The sequence below is a fragment of the Gopherus evgoodei genome, chromosome 4 (assembly GCF_007399415.2).
Source record: "Gopherus evgoodei ecotype Sinaloan lineage chromosome 4, rGopEvg1_v1.p, whole genome shotgun sequence".
In the NCBI taxonomy this organism is placed as follows: domain Eukaryota; kingdom Metazoa; phylum Chordata; order Testudines; family Testudinidae; genus Gopherus; species Gopherus evgoodei.
The window spans coordinates 67,402,346-67,423,167 of record NC_044325.1 but is presented as its reverse complement, the minus strand read 5'-3'; the positions used below and the strand labels follow the sequence as shown (position 1 = coordinate 67,423,167).

Sequence of the window (20,822 nt, the reverse complement as noted above, 5' to 3'; positions counted from 1 at the left end):
CATCCACCCACCGGGCAGCACCTGTCGCTGCGGCCGCCGCCTGCCCTTCTCCGGGCAAACCCGCCGGCTTCACCGCTTCCGCGCCGCATCTGCCGGGCCAGAGCGGGCCCTCGCGCGATGGCTTGTCAGGCCGCCACTTCCTCCCTTCTATGGTCTTCTTGGAGGACTCCTGTTTCTCCCTGCGCTAATCCTGTTCCCGTTGCAGTAGTGGGGGGGGAGAGATGCCAGTTAGTTGAATGGGGCTAAGGCTGAACGCACTGAGTGCAGCAGGCCTTGCACAGCGTTAATATTGTGGAGGAAGGAGGCCTCGTCCCCGCTGTTATATCACTTGCCATGTTTTAATTCATGTACTCCCCTCAGGCTGACGGATTTTATTGCAAATATTTTATCCTTGATTGAAACATCTCACTGATCATTGTGTGAAATTTCCCCCACAAGTGTTGGTCCCACCTTTGTTCCCACTGGAGTCAGCAATGAAAGTGGGCCGATACAGGCCAGTATGATGTACCAGTAAAAAGTGGCCGCTGGTACCAGTCTGCATGCAGCCAATGTTAAAGTGCTATTGCGGCAAAAGACCCTGCTTAAAACCGCTGCTGCGGCAGTGCATTAATGTTGTCTCTTATGGCTCCGGCCACTGAGGCGGGCGGGGACAGTTGCCCTAGGGGCGGTGATTTAAAAGGCCTTGGCTCCCGGCCACTGCCATTGCTACCGCAGCAGCAGCCAGAGCCTCAGTGGTGGGACCAAGCAGCACGGATGGGCTAGCTGGGGGATGCTGACCCCCAGCCCTTCTGCCTGAGGCTCCGCCCCTTCCTCTGGAGGCCCAGAGCTAGGCCGCCATACCAGTAAGTGCTCAATGTTACTTTCACCCCTTGCTGGAGCCCGTGACTTGCTGCTCACATACTTGAAGGACATCAGCTGACTCTCCTGGTAGAGGATGATTTTCTTAAACCTTGTTGGTTGTATTAGCATATGTATTATGGCACTAATTAGGGCTTGAAGAAGAAGAAATCTCAGTTACTACTTTCAAAAAAAGAAGTAACTTTCTAACCCTCGAAAACTTGAAAATTGCACCCAACGGGCTCAAACAGAAAAAAATAAAAAATTCAAAATAATTGAAAAACTCAGTTTTTAAATTAATTTCATGAATGGGGGGCAGAGGGAAAGACTCACTTTTTTAATACTTGGAGTTGACAATATTAGGATTCACCCCCTCTTACGTCTGTATTACTTTCTTGCAGTAACCTCCTTGAAAAAGGATGGCTGCATGAGATTTCCTTTAGAATTTATTGGCAATAGCCCCTTTCTTGGCCCAGGAAGGAATTGCTTCAAAGCAACATTTGTGGGGACTTCCTTTGCTTGACTAGCAGATGTGTTGAATGCTTTTTTTAGCTTTCTCAAAAACATATCAGTGCAGAGGTCTGAGTCATAGTCCATTTATTGGACAAATGGCCAGCTTAAATTCACTTAAATCACTCTCCCCAGCATAGTAGTTGGAGTCACTGTGTATTCTGCACATTACTGCAGCGAAGACTTGAATTTTAACCCTTGCTGGATCACATCCTTTAGAAGTCTGTGTTGTTCAGGGCAATTTTGTTGCATAAAATGTCATTTATTTTTACAATGATACTCTGAAAAAATGGTACATCAAAATGCAACTTCATTGCATGAAGTATCAAAACACAATGTATGGTGACACCATATGTTCCATTTTAAAATAAACCCCCTTACTTCCAACAACCTTCAGCCTGTGCTGCAGAGTAAATTAAAGAAAATCAGGATGAGCCTTTTTTTATGCTAGTGGTTGTCATTATACATTTAAGTTGGGAGTTAGCTAGAGGGCAGTAAAACACATTTGTCATTGTTATATTAGTATGCCTGGAGTACAAGTACAATAGTTTGATATGCCTGAAATAAAAGGACCATTTTAGGTATATGGTGCAGTTGCTTTGTCCCAATTACAATATAAAGACCATATTCTTCAGCTTTAACTCACGAGTAATTCTTACTCAACAACACAAGCAGTATATTGACTTCATTAGCATGTAGGTGAAACAGAGTTGCAAGGCTATGCCTATTTTGTTGACTACTTAAACTGTGTCTCTTTTCTGTTAAACTGGTGATTGATGTGGAGGTGAAACAACAATATGGAGTGGCAGCATTCACTATAATGTAAATTACTTCTGAAACCTTACTTTTCAGGCTGGAATTCCCTAAAGGTGACTTTGAAAAAAGGCTTAAGATTAAATTTAATCGTGTTGAGACTGAGGATAATTTTTTTTCTTCCAATTCTTTTTAAAGGTGACTTGCAAAGGAAAAGAATGGACTTGTGTATTTTTTGTTTCTTTATGATATGTAAAGAAAACTAGACTTGTTTGGAAGTATGGGAAGTTTTTTTACTAGTTGTTTTACATTAGGAATTAAAATCTTGTCTATCCTGACAGACTATAGTTATTGAAATAGTGAAATCATCACATCACAAGAGACTGAACTGAGCAAAACCGAATAAACTGACGTCTATGAGGAAACGGGATTTTTAGCTAGGCTATTTAAAACTGTTGTTTCTTTTTGTTAATTCCAGTAAGTAATGAATGCACAGTTGAAAAAGAGATCTGTTAAAATGTAAAACTCCTGCACCTTTAAAGTGAGAATGTTCACACAAAACATATTTGAGAGCGCAAAAAAATCAAACAAAAATCACACTAGACATTCCTGATATTTCAAAGATAGAAAAAGAAGAACAAACCTTTAAACTATATTTTTCAGGCCTTTATACCTCATAAAGAAACAATGAAGTATATAAAATTAATGTTTTAAGACTCCTTTGCAGGTCACCTTTAACTGACAGTGAAATAGCTGGAGGTAGCAACTTGAAATTTGACAAAGAAATATCCTTATTTGGAGAGAAATTTATTTGAATAATCAAGTGAAAATTGGTTTTGATTTGACAAACTTTGACTTTGACAAAGTCACCTTCCACATGCAACCTATGTTCTGCACTGTGTTTTCTTGCTAGGCTAATACAACACACAGCTAAGACCACACTGCACAGTGGATTCTGAATATATGTCAGGATTATAATATTTAGCAAGTACTCAAGAGTCAGGTAGGCACCGCATTTTATTAAAATATGTAACTTTAAACATTAGTGTGACAGTCAGCAGCGACTCCATAACAGCTAGTAGCCTTATAATAGCTGGCAACCATTAGGAGAAATTGGATATCTCATGGACACAGTAGCCTGAACTTTTGAACTGTCTTTCCTTATCAGTCTAGAAGCAGTTGAAGCTGGTCCTAAGCTAGTTTTTGCGGAGCAGATTGGAGAAGTGCAGGGTTTGCTAACTACCAATCAAATGCTAACACGACCGAAACCTGTGTGTAAGTGTGTATAAAAGATTCTTGTTTTTTGTATGGAGTACAGTTTTTTTTGTACTAAGGTACAACTCTCCTTTCTTCTGCAGAATAAAGCAACCTTTCCTTATCCCTGTTTGGCTGTCACTGGCTCTCAGCTAGGCGGACCCGACATTTCGGTAACAGTTTCTGGCACCCCAGTTTCTGGCACTCCTAGCTCGGACATCAGACTCCGGACGGCTGCGGCGAACTAGAAACAGTGCCACCGGGGTGCTTAGACCCTCCCCCTCACTTCACCGCGGCCCTTGGGGTTCGTGCTCCAATAAGGTGAGCTCTAATAAAATAAGAAAATAATAGGGTTCTGGTTATATTCTGGTTACTATATTTCTGTCTTATACCTTTGGGTGTTAGGTGTGTGGGCGGAACTGAGCTTCTTGTTCGTAATTCCTCAGGGTGGAAGCCATAACGTGCAAGGAAGCGCTGAGGTTGTATTAAGATCCTTCTGTTCCGTCCCCTGTAGCAGTCAGTGTAAGCAGAGATTGCTGGCTTGAATTTTTTGAATTAAACCATTATTCCCTCCTTCTTTCTGTTTAATTCTCTATTTAAGTGCCAGAAAAGGGGATGGGTGGGTCTCAGCAGAAACCCTCTAAAATAGCCCTTTGAATTACATGTTAAATAAATGGCTTTTACCCGGTGTTCAAAGAGGAATGTCAAAGAGGCGTTTATTGCAGCTTTGTACCCAGGATTGGCCAGCCCTGGGTACCGATTGGCCTGAGTTCGGGTCTTTTGACATTCCAGCTCACTTAACTCCTCTGCGCCTGGTGCTGAAAAACCAGGCACTGGGACAAATGAATTATTTTCTTTCTTTTCTTTCTATGTGTTGTTTGGGTAATGTTACAATGTGCAAAATGTTTGTGTAGTGCTGTTACTAAGGGCTCTACTGTCCATAGAAAAACACAATATTTCACCCTCCAGCTTGATCGCAAATTGCATAACGGGCTTGACAATTTGGATTATCAGGCCCGAAGGGGGGACTGTGACAGTCAGCAGCGACCCCCTAACAGCTAGTAGCCTTATAATAGCTGGCAACCATTAGGAGAAATTGGATATCTCATGGACACAGTAGCCTGAACTTTTGAACTGTCTTTCCTTATCAGTCTTGAGGCAGTTGAAGCTGGTCCTAAGCTAGTTTTTGCTGAGCAGATTGCAGAAATACAGGGTTTGCTAACCACCAATCAAATGCTAACACGACTGAAGCCTGTGTGTAAGTGTGTGTAAAAAATTCTTGGTTTTTGTATGGAGTAGAGTTTTCTGTACCAAGGTACAAAACTCTCCTTTCTTCTGCAGAATAACGCAACCTTATCCCTGTCTGGCTGTCATTGGCTCTCAGCAAGGCGGACCCGACATTTCGGTAACATTAGCAAAATTAACACATTTTTGTAATTTAATTTGGTTGTCAGTATGAAAAATAACCTTCAATATTAAAGATTGTCAGGCTAGAAAGCAACTGTAATTGTGTTACCAATCAATTCCATCCTCACAATTACTTAAACGAGCAAAAATTCTTCACTATTAATATACAGATTTTAAGCATCTGGTTTATTTGCTGACTTTGGGCAAACTTAAGAGCTTCATCTGTTGCAGTAAATAGCCACCCTACCAGTGAATATTTTAAAGATTACCTGTAATGCACAGTCCTCTTGTCAAGAAAGGGGAAGAGAAAAGCTAAGGGAAAACAAAACACTTAACAACTGTAAGAGAAAACACAATAAACAACAACTAATAAAATGACCAGCATAAGGCAGCAGCTTCTCCTTATGCTTTATGGCAAAACAGAATAATCTATTGTGTATGTAATTGCCACCTACTATACTCCTCATTCATTCATGCCATTACACTCTCTTAGCCTGCCCTATCGCCTTAAAAAAACAGCAGACTTTTTTGAATGTTACCCCATTTTCTCAATACTCTCAATAATCCCTCATAATATGTTGTCATCTTAAATCATGTAAAATTCTTCTTTCCTGGGAATACGCCCTGCATTCCCATATCAGGTGATCAACTGTTTCTCTAACCTTACATGTGTTACATAGCCCATCTTTGTGTTTATTCGATAAATATAAATTACTAGTAAAACCACAGTGATCAGCTAACAGTCTAAATATGAGTACTTGACTAATCCTTTCATAACTTTGGAGTAGTGCATTATCCTCTATTTTTGGACATACTTCATAGAATCTTTTTCCTCTTTTCTCCTTGGTCCACAATTCTTGCCATTCCTTTTAAAATCCTTTTTAACTACATTTTTATCAAAGGTATATCAGTGCCTCCATTTTTAATGCATTTTTTCTTCTTTATCCACCATTTATTGTCAGGTATCCCAGCATGTGCTTGAATTCATACTAGTAGTATGTTCATGACTGAGCTTACTATTGAAAAAAACATTTTTTAGAGTACTTCAGCTTTCTGAGGTACAGTACCCTTTTTAAATGCCAGTATACTTGATAATGAATTTAAAAAGATAACAGCTGTGGTAGGCTGAACATTTCTTATCCAGTTTAATGCTAACATTAGTTCCATCAATTCAGCTGTCCTAATGGCTACAAAATTAGATATTCTTTTAGATTTCTTAACTCTAACCTCAAGGATCCAAAAGGCTGCTCCCACTCTACCTGTTTTTTCCTCTGCAGATCTATCAGTAAATACTTAGCAATGGTGACTCCATTTACCATATATAAACCCATAAACTTTATCTGTCATATAGGATGACTCTTTCTTCCATTTGTTATTATATAATTCTAAATCTTAATCCAGAGAGACAATTTTCCATGTATAATTTACTGACCTATAACTATAGATATTAATATTTTCTAATCCTTCCTTTTCAATTAATTCTTTTACCCACACTTTAACCCTAAGAGTATAAGGGAGTTTATTGTGACAAGCTACATTTCATCTGCTTAATTCTCAACATTCCTCATTCCTCAACATTTGTCCAGTATTTTTATTTGTGCTTTTTGCATTGACTTTAGCCCAAAATGTCAGATCTAGCATTTTCATTCGTAAATTGATAGCTATTGGAGAAATGCCTATCTGCATTACACACACAGGTATTGTAAGAAATGCACCACTTACAATTCATAACACCTGAGTGTGAATTGGGTCTGACTTTTTAAGTTCTGATCTGGGCACAGAACTAAAGGCTTGACAGCCAAAATCTATGACTGATTTTATTAATGCTCTATATAGCATAATCAGCACTTTCTTATCTGCTACCAAATTAATCCCAGCAATACTTTTAAGCAAATTAATCCTATCTTTATATTTATTTGTAATACTTTCTGTATGACTTTTCCAAGTACGTTTATTATCAAACAATGCACCAAGAAATTTAAAACTGTTAAAAACATGCATAATGGAATGCTAAAATGTATTATGCTGGTGTGTGACGTATCTTATTTAAGCTAACCTCAGCCATACCTGGCAGAACATTAAAGGATCTTATGGTAAACACATCTGATATGTATGTCTCTGAGAGGAAGCTCTATAGTCAGTCCATATCTGATACAGAAGCCTGTCCTACAACCATGTACAAAAAATACATGACATGGTGTCAGAAGTAAACTAGTGCCAAAGAGAACAGAAACGGAAGGAACAACAAAGGTTGCAAACAGAAAGAACAAAGCAACAAAGGTTGCAAATAGAAGGAACTGTGACAACATGCACCTGTTCTCCCTACAGATATAAATTACACTAATCTTTAATCTTTCTTCTAGTGAAGAGGATTCCCTTTGTTTTAACAACTGAAAAATTAAGTCCCCATGCATCTCCACAATCTGATACCTCCTTGAGTGCTTCATTGATTTTCTCTTCAGCCATTTTAATTCTTCTGTGTTTAACCCATATAGCACACCCATCCTCAAATAATGTAATGCCTATTCCTGCCCTTACACATTTTGGAAAATCATTTATCATAATATTAAGCAAGATAGGGCTGATAATGCTTCCCTGCAGAGTGTCATTGGCAATACTATAGATTCCTGATAAGACTTTCCCTACTCTAACCTGTACAGTCCCCTTACTCAAAAAACACCGGAACATACTTCCTTTTATCCCTATCATGACCAGCTTATATAACAAATCCTCCTCCATAATATATCATATGCTTTTTTAATGTCCACAAAAGTTATCAAATACTTTGTTCCTCATATTTTTTGTATCTCTGTTTCTAATCTTACAATATGATCAAGCATGCATCTCCTCCTAAAACCTTTTTGCACATTATTTAGTATCTCATTTCCCCCCAAGTACACAATTAGCCTCTCATTTATCATTCTTTCCATAACTTTACCCACACAAGATGTGAGGGCAGTTGGTCTATAGGCCTTAGTTCTCATAAGTAACTTGCCTGACTTCCCTATTGGAATGATCACCGCATATTTCCGTTCTACTGATATTACTCCTTTTCCCTGTATACTATTGTATAATTTTAATAAAATCCTTCAACTCCCTTCAGGTAAGCATTTAAGCATTATATTGCATATATTATCTTTATCTAGAGTTGTTTTTGCTTTTATCTATAGCTTTTTGTAGTTTCTGCATACTGAAGTTTTCATTTAGTATATTATCATCATCTCCACAGCCACTTAGAATCTCATCATTTTCTTCAACTAATTTCCATTTCCATCCCTTCCCTCCCCCCTCCCCCCCCCAAATCTGTACTTTGATTCTCATCATTATTTACTTTCTGGAACACTTTTGCTAGGATTTCTGGTTTTCTTTTGTTCAAACTTACTGTAATGACCCAACCATTAAACAGAGACTGGGAATGGTTGGGTCATTACACTAATTTAATCCATTTCCCCATGTTAACTTCTCCTCACACCTTCTATGGGTCATCTCGATTATCACTTCAAAGTTTTTTTTTCTCCTGCTGATGATAGCTCATCTCAATTGATTGGCCTCTTACAGTTGGCATGGCTACTTCCACCTTTTCATGTTCTCTGTATGTATAAATATCTTCTTTCTGTGTGTTCCATTCTATGCATCCGAAGAAGTGGTCTGTAGCCCTCGAAAGCTTATGCTGAAATAAATTTGTTAGTCTCTAAGGTGCCACAAGTACTCCTGTTCTAAATGTTAAGGAAGTTTTATGGAATTTAATTTAGGTTGTCTAACACTTTTGTATAATTAAAAGAATCTTCTGACCTTCTGTGGAAAAGCTGTGACACCTCCATTGTTTGCAGCAGAGCTTTGAAATTCAGTAGGTGGTAACCCCTTGGGTTAGAGAAATTCCTTTCTTTATCCCTTGACATTCTCTTCAGGTTTTGCCCTGGTATTGTCTATTTGAGAAATTCAAAACAGTTTAATTTAAATCTGTTGAAAAGCAATAAAGCGTTTGTCTACACAGGAAAACTATACTTATAACATCAGCCATTTATATTCACATCTTATACCAGTATGACTCCCTGTGTGAACACTCTTATTCCAGAACAATGTCTGGTCTACATTTAAAACACTGACTAGACGCAGCTGCACCGATGTAGTTGCACCACAGTAGCTCTTAAATGAAGATGCTCCTATGCCAACAGAAGAGCTTCTCCCACTGGTGTACTTAGTCAACCTCCACCAGAGGCAGTAGCTACCTTGATAGGAGAAGCTCTCCCAGTGACATCGCATTGTCTACACTGGGTATGTCTACACTACCAAGTTGTCAACAAAACTTTTGTCTTTCACAGGTACTTAAAAAAATGCCCCCTCTCCCCCCCAGACAAAAGTTTTGTCACGCAAGTGGCAGTGTGAACAGGGCTTTGTCAGCAGGAGCTCTCTCCTGCTGACAAATCTAATGCCGCTCACCGGGCTGGAAGTATTTTGTCAGCAAAAGTGCCAACAAAGAGCGTTTACACACCCTTTTAGTTGACACTGCCCTGTTGCTAAAAGCTGCATGGTGTAGACAAGCCCACAGGAATGTTGCCGGCAGATAACTGCCTGAGGCCAAGCAACAGCGGGGGGGGGGGGTCCGTCGCCTGGTGTGCCACGCCAATAAACACACCAGAGTGGAGAAGCAAACCAAGTTTATTTGAGCTCAAATAAGGTGCAAGGGAGAAAATCTCAAATCCTGCCCCCCTAAAACAAGCAGTTTCTTCCTTTTATATCCCAGTTGTTTACTACAAAACTTTTTCGTGCTGACTAGCTACTCTCTCAATCCCCGCTCCTTTCCCATCCAGCTGCAGTATCTTTTCTCATTCAATCTTTTGTCTTCCCCCTTCCTCCCCCCACTCCGCTGCTGAGACATGTATACAGTATCTTAAAACGGCCTTGAGCGTGCTTTAGCCTAGCTTTAATGTATTACAGCAGAGAACTGGCTGTTACAACCAAAAACTAACTGCTAACACTACATTTTTGCAGCTATTAGTACATTAGGTTACACTAGGTTACACAAAGTGTTTAACATGGAGGAACACTGGTTCATTGAGGCCTACAACAGGAGGGCTTCATTGACACTTGTGGTCTACCACCCTCCCGAGTTACCTAGGGTTATGCCAGAGTGACACCAACAACTCCCTCCTTTGAGAATACTCAACAAACTTTTGGCTGAGTGTTCTCACATTTAAAGGATAACATGTGATTAAGCTCTAGGGAGCTGGAGTGCTTTACAGCAAGCAAGCAAGCAAGAGAAGAGTAACAATACACAACACCACACCAGTGAGCAGGAGGTGAACAATACCTTCCCCTAGTTCTCCCAGGTTGAGTAACCAGCCCCAGAGGGAATCAAAAATAGTAGGTTTCCTTTCCTGGGCCTTCCACTGTTCAAAAGCCTGTTTGGCTGACAGGATGTGCTTGTTAATATCCTGTGCACTTTCTGGGACATAATTCATCCCCTATAAGGGCACACACCCCGCCCTGGGAAGCCACACTTCCATCCAGGAAGTGTCCACATATGTCTCCATGATCACAGATCAGATGGTATTCCTGATGCGTCTGTAAGGGCAGTGGGCCAAGTCTGGTATTCAAGATTACCCCGAATGGCCATCAGCTGGTCATTCAGGAAATCCCGAATTCCTAAACATACTAGATCCCACTGCAATGCCTTCCCAGCCTCAGTTATATTCAATACCATCTTTTCTTGGTGTAGTACTATAATACACCTGTTATTTAACTATTCTCAGGTACTGTCAAAAGGCATTCCCATTAATAGTATACATTATTAGTCACTGGAATGGTTTCAATACGGGTAAAATTTCTAGTAGCAGAACAAACACTTTAGGTACTTGTTATTTAAAATCCAATTAGAGAGAGCAATACGTGCTGAAGGATTTATCCAGAACACAGGGCACAGCCTGTAGAATAAACCCTAAAATCCAATTAATACCACATTCCCAAACATGGGTCCCACAAATTTCCTCCCACCAGTGTATAATTCTTTGTTTCGTCACCAGGGTCAGTTCTTAATGTCCTTTCTAGTCAGGAATTCCTGGACTTTGGCAATTTCAGTGGAGCGAGTGTTCCTTCTTCTTTCCCAAAACAGTCGTAGTGCAGCATCCTATAGGGGAGAGGTTACCAGCAAATCACCCTGTAATGGTTTTGATTCTTCTAGAAAAATTCAAAGGCACAGTAGATCTGTCAGTGGACAAGGGAGAGGTTACTAGCACTCCACCTTGTACTTTTTCACTACTGTCCAGAAGACACAGTGGAGCTAGAAGGTGAAATAGGCTAATCATCAGTAGGAGAATTTTCCCGATGTGGAGGGGTCTTTTTGCAGTTAGAATCTTGGGTCCAAGCAGTCAGTCTTTGACATTTTACAGCGATGTTGGTAGTCACCGGGACTTAATAAGGGCCTTTCCAGGGTGGAGCCAGAGCAGACTTTCGTTGGTGGACCTTTACATCAATCCAGTTTCCTGATTCCAAGGAGTGGCAGGGCTGCTAGGGTCTTTAGGTAGCTCTTCTTTACCTGTGAGAAAAGAAACCTAACATTTCATTAGTGCCTGGCAGTGTTCTGCAAACCTTATAGCTGCGTGGGCAAATTCAAGCCCTCCTTTTCCTAGTTGTTAGCCAAGTCTTAACTGTGAGCAGTGTCCTTGAATGAAGTCAGTGTCTTATCTATAGCCTGAGCTTGCTAACTAATTCTTTTTTTCCAGTTAACTCATTCTGTTCTTTGTCCTTCCTTTTTTGGCTTCTTTCAACCTACAAAGGAAACTTCCACTTTTCACTTATACACCTTTTTCCAACAACGAATACATAAACATTGCCATTATACAGTACATCAGTCTTATTATTCAAGATATGCCACACATACCCTTTTACTAAAATAACCTTATTACAGAACTTTGCAGCAACAAGCCAGAACAAGCACACCCACTTTGAGGAGTTCATTCAATTCAACCTCTAGTCCAATAGCTTTCCACCATCCCCAGCCCTCTGGCTAGAAACCTGAGGTAACCAGAAAGATCCCACATACAATATGGGAAGTGAGTTAACTTTTATGTCCTTGCTTTTAAAGACTATTGGTATGCAAATTTTAACAACAATTTTTGCAATTAACAGTTTGGCCAATGAAATTTCTTTTTCTTGAGGAAATGCATTAAACCTTAGTATGTCACATTCTCCTGATTTTATTCAAACACTTTGTATTCCAAGTTGAACAAAACAAGTATCTGCATTTTAATTTAACCTTTTTGTTTGATTTTAAACTAGACTATTTTATAAAAATATTAAACACAAAAATTCCGGCCACAAGACAAACACCACAAGACAGAACATAGAACACAAAACATAATTTCTATTGTGCCAGTAAATGCATGGTACGTTGAATGCTGTTCAGCTGGCATCAGTTTTCTCTGATTATCTGAAAGACAAAAAAACAGAGGTCTACCCACCCCTTCTGGGCAGACAATCATCGCTTGAAATATACAAATACCCTTGCTGACTTCAGGCAAAACAGAGGAATTACCCCATATTTTCTTGTATTTGTTTCATAGGCAGCCCAGGTTTTCAATTACATAACACTGTATACATTCTTCAGCTAATTTAACTAAATTGTTCATAGCCAAACCAAATGATTGCAATCCAATAATTTCTTTGCCTGAATTTATTTACAAACATTTCACAGACACCAAGAACTTTTTTTCTTTAGCATTTTTACAAAGTTCAAGTGCTGTTCCCTCCAGCAACTACAGAGTTCACTTCTCACTCTCCCTTAAATCACTTGCTTGTCTCCCAACAGCCACTTTTACCAACTTAAATCACCATTCCAAGTAAGTCCTGGGTATTTGAAATCCCCATGCTTCCACTTACTGACTCCTTCCTTCCACTACACCCTTAAAGTTTTCCAACCTCTCTGTCTGTTGCCTGCCCGCCTGGGCCCGATCCTGCTTTTCTTGCTGAACCATCCCGTCCATGGGCACCAACTTGTTCCACTCCAGTTTAGCTAGAAGAGTGGGCTTCTCAACTAGCCCCCACCCCTCCTGGTCTCTTCCCTTAAACATTCTTACTCACAAGACTACCCGAGACCTCCTTCGTGAGGCTTGTCACCTGGACAAAAACACATGGCCCATTGGGCAAAGGCCATTTACTTAACATATAATCCAAACCCGTTTAGAGGGTTTACCCAAAGACCCATCCATCTGTCTGCTGACACTTAAACAGAAGAGAGAATTACACAGAGCAGAGGAACTTACAGTCTAAGCCAGGCTTTCCCACTTCTATACACTGACCGCTACAGGGGATGGGACAGAAGGATCTCAATTCAACCTCAGAGCTTCCTCGCATGCATGGCTTCCACTCTGAGGAATTATGAACGAGAGGTTCAGTTCCGCCCACACTCCTAACGCCCAAATGAACAGAGCAGAAAAACACCAGTAACCGGTTAAACAGAACAGAATCAGAACCAGATAGCGTTTTCTTATCCTATTAGGACTCACTTTTACTCATGCAGTTCTCAACATATAACACCAACAGTGACCAAGCAAAGCAAACATAAAATAACAAGGGTAAAACAAATAGATGGTGTAAATTCTGCAGGGCTCCCCCCTTCTTAATTGCTCACCAAACTGTGACAAATTTCTGTTACCAATCTATCCCTTGTGTCAGGTAATCAGGCTGACACTACAGGATCGTTGGGGAAAGATAAAGAAAACGCACCATATAACTGAATTTTAAAGCTTCGTTAATAAAATAATAAAAACAACAACAGAGAGTGTTGGGAATGCTCCCTCATCACTCAGGAAAACGTTAATGCCCCAAGCCCCTTTCATACCCACACATGTACGTCCAGACTGGCCACTTCTGTGTATAATGTTCAGAGAAGGGGGAGAGGTGGACGGGAGATTATCCTGTATACAGCTTGTCCAGAATTTCCAACATGCTTCTGCTCTTGGGAGGGCTGTTCTCTTACACCCTGGAATCTCCTGCGGCGTCTCTTTCAGAGATTCCAGTCCAGGTCGGCTGTCTGTGGTTTCTTTGGTGTCACCAAGCCACACTGACTCCAGGGTCACAAAGACACACTGTTGGATCTTACTGGACAGTTAATCTTTGCAAATGTAATCTCAGTTCTGTAACTTGTATTGCCTTTGGTTCGCCTCTGTCTATATTTGTTCACAGCCAGCTGGGGCCGAAAGCAGTTTTTCTTTGTACTTAGCATAGTCTGTGTTCATTCTTGACCTTGAACGCAGAGCAACCACCCTCCCCCCCTTCCATCCCTGGGCCAAGATGATTTTTAAATTAACCCGTTCCTTTCCTCAATAGACAAATTTGCTCATGCTGTGTCAGGGCTTTTTGGTGATTAAATGCTCCTCTTAGATGTATGATCTTATCTAGATTGAAGTACCTTCTACTGGGCATTGTTTAGATGGATTTTCACGCGTGTAAATATTCCAATTCTCTAAATACCTGCAGGTTGTTGAACCATAATGTACGTACATGTAATATGCTGGGGTACCCTAGGGGGTGAGGTGGAATGTTTAGACTGTCCCCCTACTCATTTTCCACTTACACACACAGGGAGGGTGCCCTGTCCACACTAGCAGCTCATAAACTAAGGATTTTTCCCTACAGGGTACTCACACAGGAGAGGCTAACGAGGATGGCCACGACCCTCCTACACCTCCCTTCAGCAAAGAGCGTCGGCTAGTCTCTGGGAGACAGCGCCGCTTACTCTGATTGCATCCAGTGAGATGATCAGACTGTCAGTAGCCCACATGGAAAGGAAAGGGGGAGGGAAGATGGGTACACACACTCCTAGACCCAGGTAGCTTCCTCACCGGACGATGCCAGGCCGAGTCAGCCCACCATGGGTCGGACCTCCTAAAGATCCACTAGTTACCGGGCTTGCGTTAGAGTAGTCCTGGTCACGAGCTTTTGCTTCACAGAGTACTCTGGGCGTCTTCCGGTAACAGTCACTCACACTGGCCCCCCGTTCCATTCTGCATCTGATCTTGCTTTTTAGTTACAGCAGGGAGAGAGTGCGCTAGGACATAGGGTCTCCCCTTTCTAGACAGGTCCCTCCTTTGTCCCTGCACTATCCCTAATCTGCTTTTGAATCCTTGCACTCTGCCAGACAGGGGAAGAACAGGAGCTACGGTGGGGGATTTTTACAAGAGCTCTCCATACAAACAGCTTCAGAAGCTACCCGTTCACTGATAAAACAGGAGTAATTGGAGGATCGTGTTATAGTTAAGTGATCCTTCCGGTGGCTACCTTTTCTGGTCCTCTAGTTGATATTGAGGCCAGTCTACTGTACAGAACTTTTTCAGTTTATTCTTAGTCATCGGATCCGAGCCAAACACCTTCCAATTCACTAGAATGCATTCTAAGGGTGCACACCTGACCTGGCACCCCGTACCGTGCCCTTGACCTATTATATGATGCTCTATCGTCTAATGGGAATTACAACAACTGGGCGTCCCCAGCCTCGGGCCTAAGTCCACACTACTGGACTGTTCCTACCTTATCCAAGGGACCGGTTCCTTACTGTTGCCCACAACTGCTTCTCCACTACTCGAGCGCGTTGTGCCCTCTGGGGTCGCTCACACCGCGTCTCCGCCGAGGCCCCTGGTGAAGTCACCGGTGTGCGCTGGGCGTCAGGCGTCGCTGCAATCCATTGACCACCAGAAGGGATCCAGGCAAGGCTAATTTTAGCCTCAATGCCCACCGTTGGGCACCAAGAGGGATGTGAATTTTTCACACCCCTGAGCAACATACTTTATACCGAGATAGGCCTGTAGTGTAGTTCTGGCCTTATTCCAGAATATGTATCAAAACAGGGAGTTATATAACTGTATCAGTTTAACTATACCTGTATGACTGATAAAACTTTCCAGTGTCGACAAGCCCTTAGTTAAACCAATGCAGACCTCTGTAAAAACAGTCTTATTTCTGTTTAAGAACAGCTTATTGTTAATCAATTTAATGCAAACCAAAATCCGAGTGGCCACACAGGGCTCTGCCCTGGTTTAACATCACAGTGCAGCTTCCTCCTATGGACCAGCCCTGAAGAGAGGAGCTGCCTTTCGCGCCACAGCCTCGCCGAAGGGGTGTGGGGAAGAGTCACCGTCCATCTGCCCTTCACCCCCATTCTGGCCACCCCCGCTGGCTGCTCCTATAGAAGTTCGCTTCCGCCACCACTAGCCGTATGAAGCTCTGTCCCCTGCCCTTCCCCCTCCCCTGCCCAGGACGCAGGAAATGGGATCGGATCTGAGGGCAAGTAAGGGCAGCAGCTTCAGCAGGTGTGACTGAGCATGCGCAGATCGCTGGCACATGCTCAGTGGCAGCCAGGTGCGCGCACTGTCGGGAGGCGGATTCGGACTCTACAGCTTGGCCCGTCTGCTCCGGCAACCAGTTTCCGGTCGGCTCGGTGGCAAAGGGGCGGGGCGCGGCTTGCCTTGGCGGCGGTGTCAGTGGCCCTCAAAATGGCGGATGGAGGCAGCGGAGGAGCGGGATCGGGAGCGAGCGGCGGGGTCCTTGTGCAGCCCCGGGAGCGGGCCATGGTGAGACTCCTGCCGTGTGGATCCTCCTGGGGTGACCTGGTAACCTCCGCGCGGACAGGCTGAAGCCTCCAGCGGATGGGAGCCCGACCCCCTGCCCGCTTGGCGGAGCAGCGGAAGCCCAGGTTGTCTCCCTTCAGGAGAGGTGAGGGCCCCCATCCGCTGGGGGTTAGCGCCCCGGGCGGGGAGGTGCCGCTCAGCGTGGACTCATCTACTCCACTTTTCCCCATTGTCTGCCCTGCGGTCAGTGGCTGTTTCCCGGTGGCACAGTCCCATGCGAGGGTGACACCTGTGCAATGTATAGTTACTACTAAGCCTGAGTTAGGTGCCAGCGACCATCAATTGTCTTGTAGAGATGATCTTCAGTGACAGGCGGAATAAAGTTTTTATTGGGCGGGCTTGAGATAAGGGATGATGGCGATATTTTGCTTAAATTAAAGTTTCCCTGGGTTTGTATACCAGGAAGGCTGCTCGATAGGCTTTAAGGAGCCTGTCAATGGCATGACAAGAATGGCCCTGATGCACCAGTAAAAGCAGAGATGTAGTCAGCTGCTCTCAGCATATCTTGGAACAGGCTGTTAAAACAAGCAGTTGCCTAATAAAGGATGATCTCTTGCATAGGTTTGGGTCACTAGTGAAAAGTAATATTACATCATAAGGTCAGTTGTTGAAAGTGATAAAATTTAATCACCCACCTCATCATTCTGATCTGAAGGTTGTCTTGGAGAATAATCTGTTGAAAGGCTCTGTGATTGATTCCCCCTTTCAATCTTTTTAGATCTGCACAGCTCAAGTCAGAGGAGAGGCCTGTTTTTCAGAGGCAATACACTTCATGCCCCAAAGAAGCTGCGTTTAGGTTTAAAATGAAGGAAGACAAATATTCACCAACTTAAGTTCTGGGTTACTATATGGAATTTACTCTGGGGCAGGTACATTTAGGGGGCCCTTTATTTGTTATTGTTGCTTTATTATTATTAGTGTCTATATGCCCATAGAACTGGAACTCATTTTTTTTCATAAGACACTGCACAGCTGATGTCTTCAAATGAAAATAAAGGGAACGGTATTGAATCCAAAACTTAAACATAAAATCTTGCCTGAAAACAGTAGTTTGAAAATTTTTTAAAAGCATAATAGTCTACTTTCCTATAACAGGACAATGTTAAGTGGGAGCTGCACAATTGTCAAGTAACTATTTAGCTTATACTTTTAAAGTATAAGTAGTATATAACCTATTTATCTTAGTCTTTTAAAGTAGACTTTAGAACTACCCAAGAAGGCGGCAGTTCTCAACCAGGGGTCTGGTGCCCTGGGGAGGGCTGCAAGCAGCTTTCAGGGGGTCTGCCAAAATAAATCAGAGAGCAGGGCTGGCGTTAGACTTGCTGGGGCCCAGGGCAGAAAGCTTGGGCCCTGCTGCCTGTGGTTGAAGCCTAAGCCCAAGCAATTTAGCTTTGCAGAGCCCCCTGTGGTGTGGGGCCCTAGGTTTGCTACCCTCTAACACTGGCCCTGGCTTTTAATCTGCTGGATATGCAAAAAAACAGTTGTGATGGTACATGTGGGCTGTAGAATTTTTATAGCATGGCGAGAGGGGCTCAGAAAGAAAAAGATTAAGAACCCCTGCAATAAGATAGTCAGTGTCCAATGCTGAGAGTCTTCTGAGCTATATAGACTGGGCTCCAATGTTCCACTAGCATCTACTTTAACTAGCAAAACAACTGTTTAGTGCACTAAAGTAAAATTCAACCTTAGAAGAGTTTATTTTTATTTCCCTGCTATTCTGTCAAGCAGCTGGAACTGGGTTGGGAATTCTAGCTGCTTAACAGAGCAGCAGGGGAAAGCAGAGTGTTAACATGATTGGTAAAATGCAGTAGGATTGAACTGATTGATACCATTCAACTCTCAGCCCCCAAATTCACAGAATAGGCTATGAAATAGAAAAATAGACTTGGTGTCATTGGATTTAAATTCAATATGTGGATTAATTTAAGTAATAACAAGCCTATTGCAAAGCCTAAGCGAGAGGATTCCTTTATCACAGCACTCAGAAATCTCATTTGATACTTTGTAATCTACAGAAGAAAATCATCTTATAAAAGTTTGTTTATATTCCATTAAGATATCCACAAGTAGCTTATGGAGAGGTGACGACCTTCTTCTCTGTGCATTATACCATCATAGTCTCCCTAAAGGGACGTTTCTGTATCCAGACAAGTGCAATTCTCTGTCTCCCAACCCCTTCCAAGGTAATGATCATTTAAAAGAGGTTTGGTAAGAACACCCAGAAGTCATTCTCTTCTCTTCAGGGCAAAACTGCTCACCATAGAGTAGAGATTAATTTTTTGAAAGGTCTGAGTACATTTACGTCTGGAAAGACATTTGTCTGTTTTTACAGAAAAAGTGTCTGAATACAACATAAAGAACGAGGAGTATTTATGGCATCTTAGGCCATGTCTACATCTAAAATTTTGCAGCGCTGGTTGTTACAGCTGTATTAGTACAGCTGTATAGGGCCAGCGCTGCAGAGTGGCCACACTTACAGCAACCAGCGCTGCAAGTGGTGTTAGATGTGGCCACACTGCAGCGCTGTTGGGCGGCTTCAAGGGGGGTTCCGGGACGAGAGAGCAAACCGGGAAAGGAAACCAGCTTCCCCGCGGTTTGCTCTCTCGGTCCCGGAGCCAGCCAGCAAACCGCAGGGAAGGAGACCTGCTTGCTCGGGGTTCCGGGACCGAGAGAGCAAACCGGGAACGCCGCGGTTTGCTCTCTCGGTCCCGGAGCCACCCAGCAAACCGCAGGGAAGGAGACCTGCTTGCTCGGGGTTCCGGGACCGAGAGAGCAAACCGGGAAAGGAAACCAGCTTCGCCGCGGTTTGCTCTCTCGGTCCCGGAACCCCGAGCAAGCAGGTCTCCTTCCCTGCGGTTTGCTGGCTGGCTCCGGGACCGAGAGAGCAAACCGCGGCGTTCCCGGTTTGCTCTCTTGGTCCCGGAACCCCGAGCAAGCAGGTCTCCTTCCCTGCGGTTTGCTGGGTGGCTCCGGGACCGAGAGAGCAAACCGGGAAAGGAAACCAGCTTGATTACCAGAGGCTTCCTCCTTCCACGGAGGTCAAGAAAAGCGCTGGTAACTGTCTACATTGGATTACCAGCGCTGGATCACCAGCGCTGGATCCTCTACACCCGAGACAAAACGGGAGTACGGCCAGCGCTGCAAACAGGGAGTTGCAGCGCTGGTGGTGCCCTGCAGATGTGTACACCTTCAAAGTTGCAGCGCTGTAACTCCCTCACCAGCGCTGCAACTTTCTGATGTAGACAAGCCCTTAGAGACTAACAAATTTATTTGGGCATAAGGTTTCATGGGCTAAAACCCACTTCATAAGATTCCTCTCCCAAGGATTCTTAGTGATGTGTAATTCCATAGCACAACACTTCTGTAAACTAAAAACCATATCCTTCTAAAGTAGGGATGGGCAAACTTTTTGGCCCGAGGACCACATCAGGGTTGTGCAACGGTATGGAGGGCTGGGTAGGGAAGGCTATGCCTCCCCAAACAGCCTGGTCCCTGCCCCCTCCCACTTCCCACCCCCGACTGTCCCCCTCAGAACCCCCAACCTATCCAACCCCCCACTCCTTGTACCCTGACCACCCCCATCCAGGACCCAGTAGGAGCGGCAGGCCAGAGCACAGCAGCGTGGCTGCAGGGGAGGGGAGACAGTGGGGGAGGTGCCGGGGACTAGGGTCACCGGCCGGGAGCTCAGGGGCTGAGCAGGACAGTCTTGCAGGCCAGATGTGGCCCACGGGCCATAGTTTACCCACATCTGTTCTAAAGAGACACTTAAGTGACTGATGTTTCATTACAGCGAACAGACCAAATGCCCTAAACAAACTGGGGGTTCTGCCTAAGCTCTTTTGACAAAAGTTACACAATGTTAGTCATTTGCAAAGCAGCACACTGGGTTCAGGAGGAATAGCCAAAATCCAAATCCAGATGCTGGAAGGGGGGAAGTACCAAATGGGGAGGGGAAGAAAGAAAATGATGTTGTAGATGCAGCATTAACAAAAGCCAGGAAATATGGGAATAAATGCCATATAATAATCCTCCCCAGAGACCCCAGCTTCTTCTGTACACTTAACCACTGATATTTGAATACAACTTGTGCTGTTTATGCTGGATGCAAAGTTGTATTTGAAACTGTTAAACTTGGGTAGCTAATGCATTTTTAAATCGATCATTTTTTGTAGTTTAGACATTCTCTGTGAATGATTAGAAGGCAAAAATAATACCTTCACTTTATTCATTTGATAGTACTGTGTGTACAAAAAGTTACAGTTTTACTGCTTCCCTGTAGAATTGGTCCATTTCCTGCTTGGGTTTTTCCCACAGCAACAGAGAAGCAAGAACATTTTTAAAATATAGGGAAACATGATTGTAAACTGTAGGAAAACTCAGGGAAAATTTAGTACTTGAAACTGCTGAAGTTTTTGAGACTTCATTATTACTTTTTTG

General features: G+C 43.1%; 1 protein-coding gene across 5 annotated transcripts in view; it reads left to right on the top strand.

Annotated features, from left to right (window-relative positions):
* Positions 1–3,544: 3,544 nt before the first annotated feature.
* UBR1 (ubiquitin protein ligase E3 component n-recognin 1) overlaps positions 3,545–20,822 on the top strand; it is a 157,500-nt gene continuing 140,222 nt past the window's right edge. For 3 of the 5 annotated variants that reach the window (XR_004000019.1, XM_030559607.1, XM_030559610.1), the window contains exon 1: positions 15,090–16,328. Coding sequence is in view for 2 of the 5 variants with exons in the window: in XM_030559607.1 (XP_030415467.1) it covers positions 16,080–16,328 (249 nt within the window). In the remaining 3 variants the exon portion in view is untranslated. Of the gene's footprint in view, positions 3,676–15,089; positions 16,329–16,402; positions 16,471–20,822 lie in introns of those variants that run through there. The other 2 variants (XM_030559608.1, XM_030559609.1) reach the window with 2 other exon arrangements.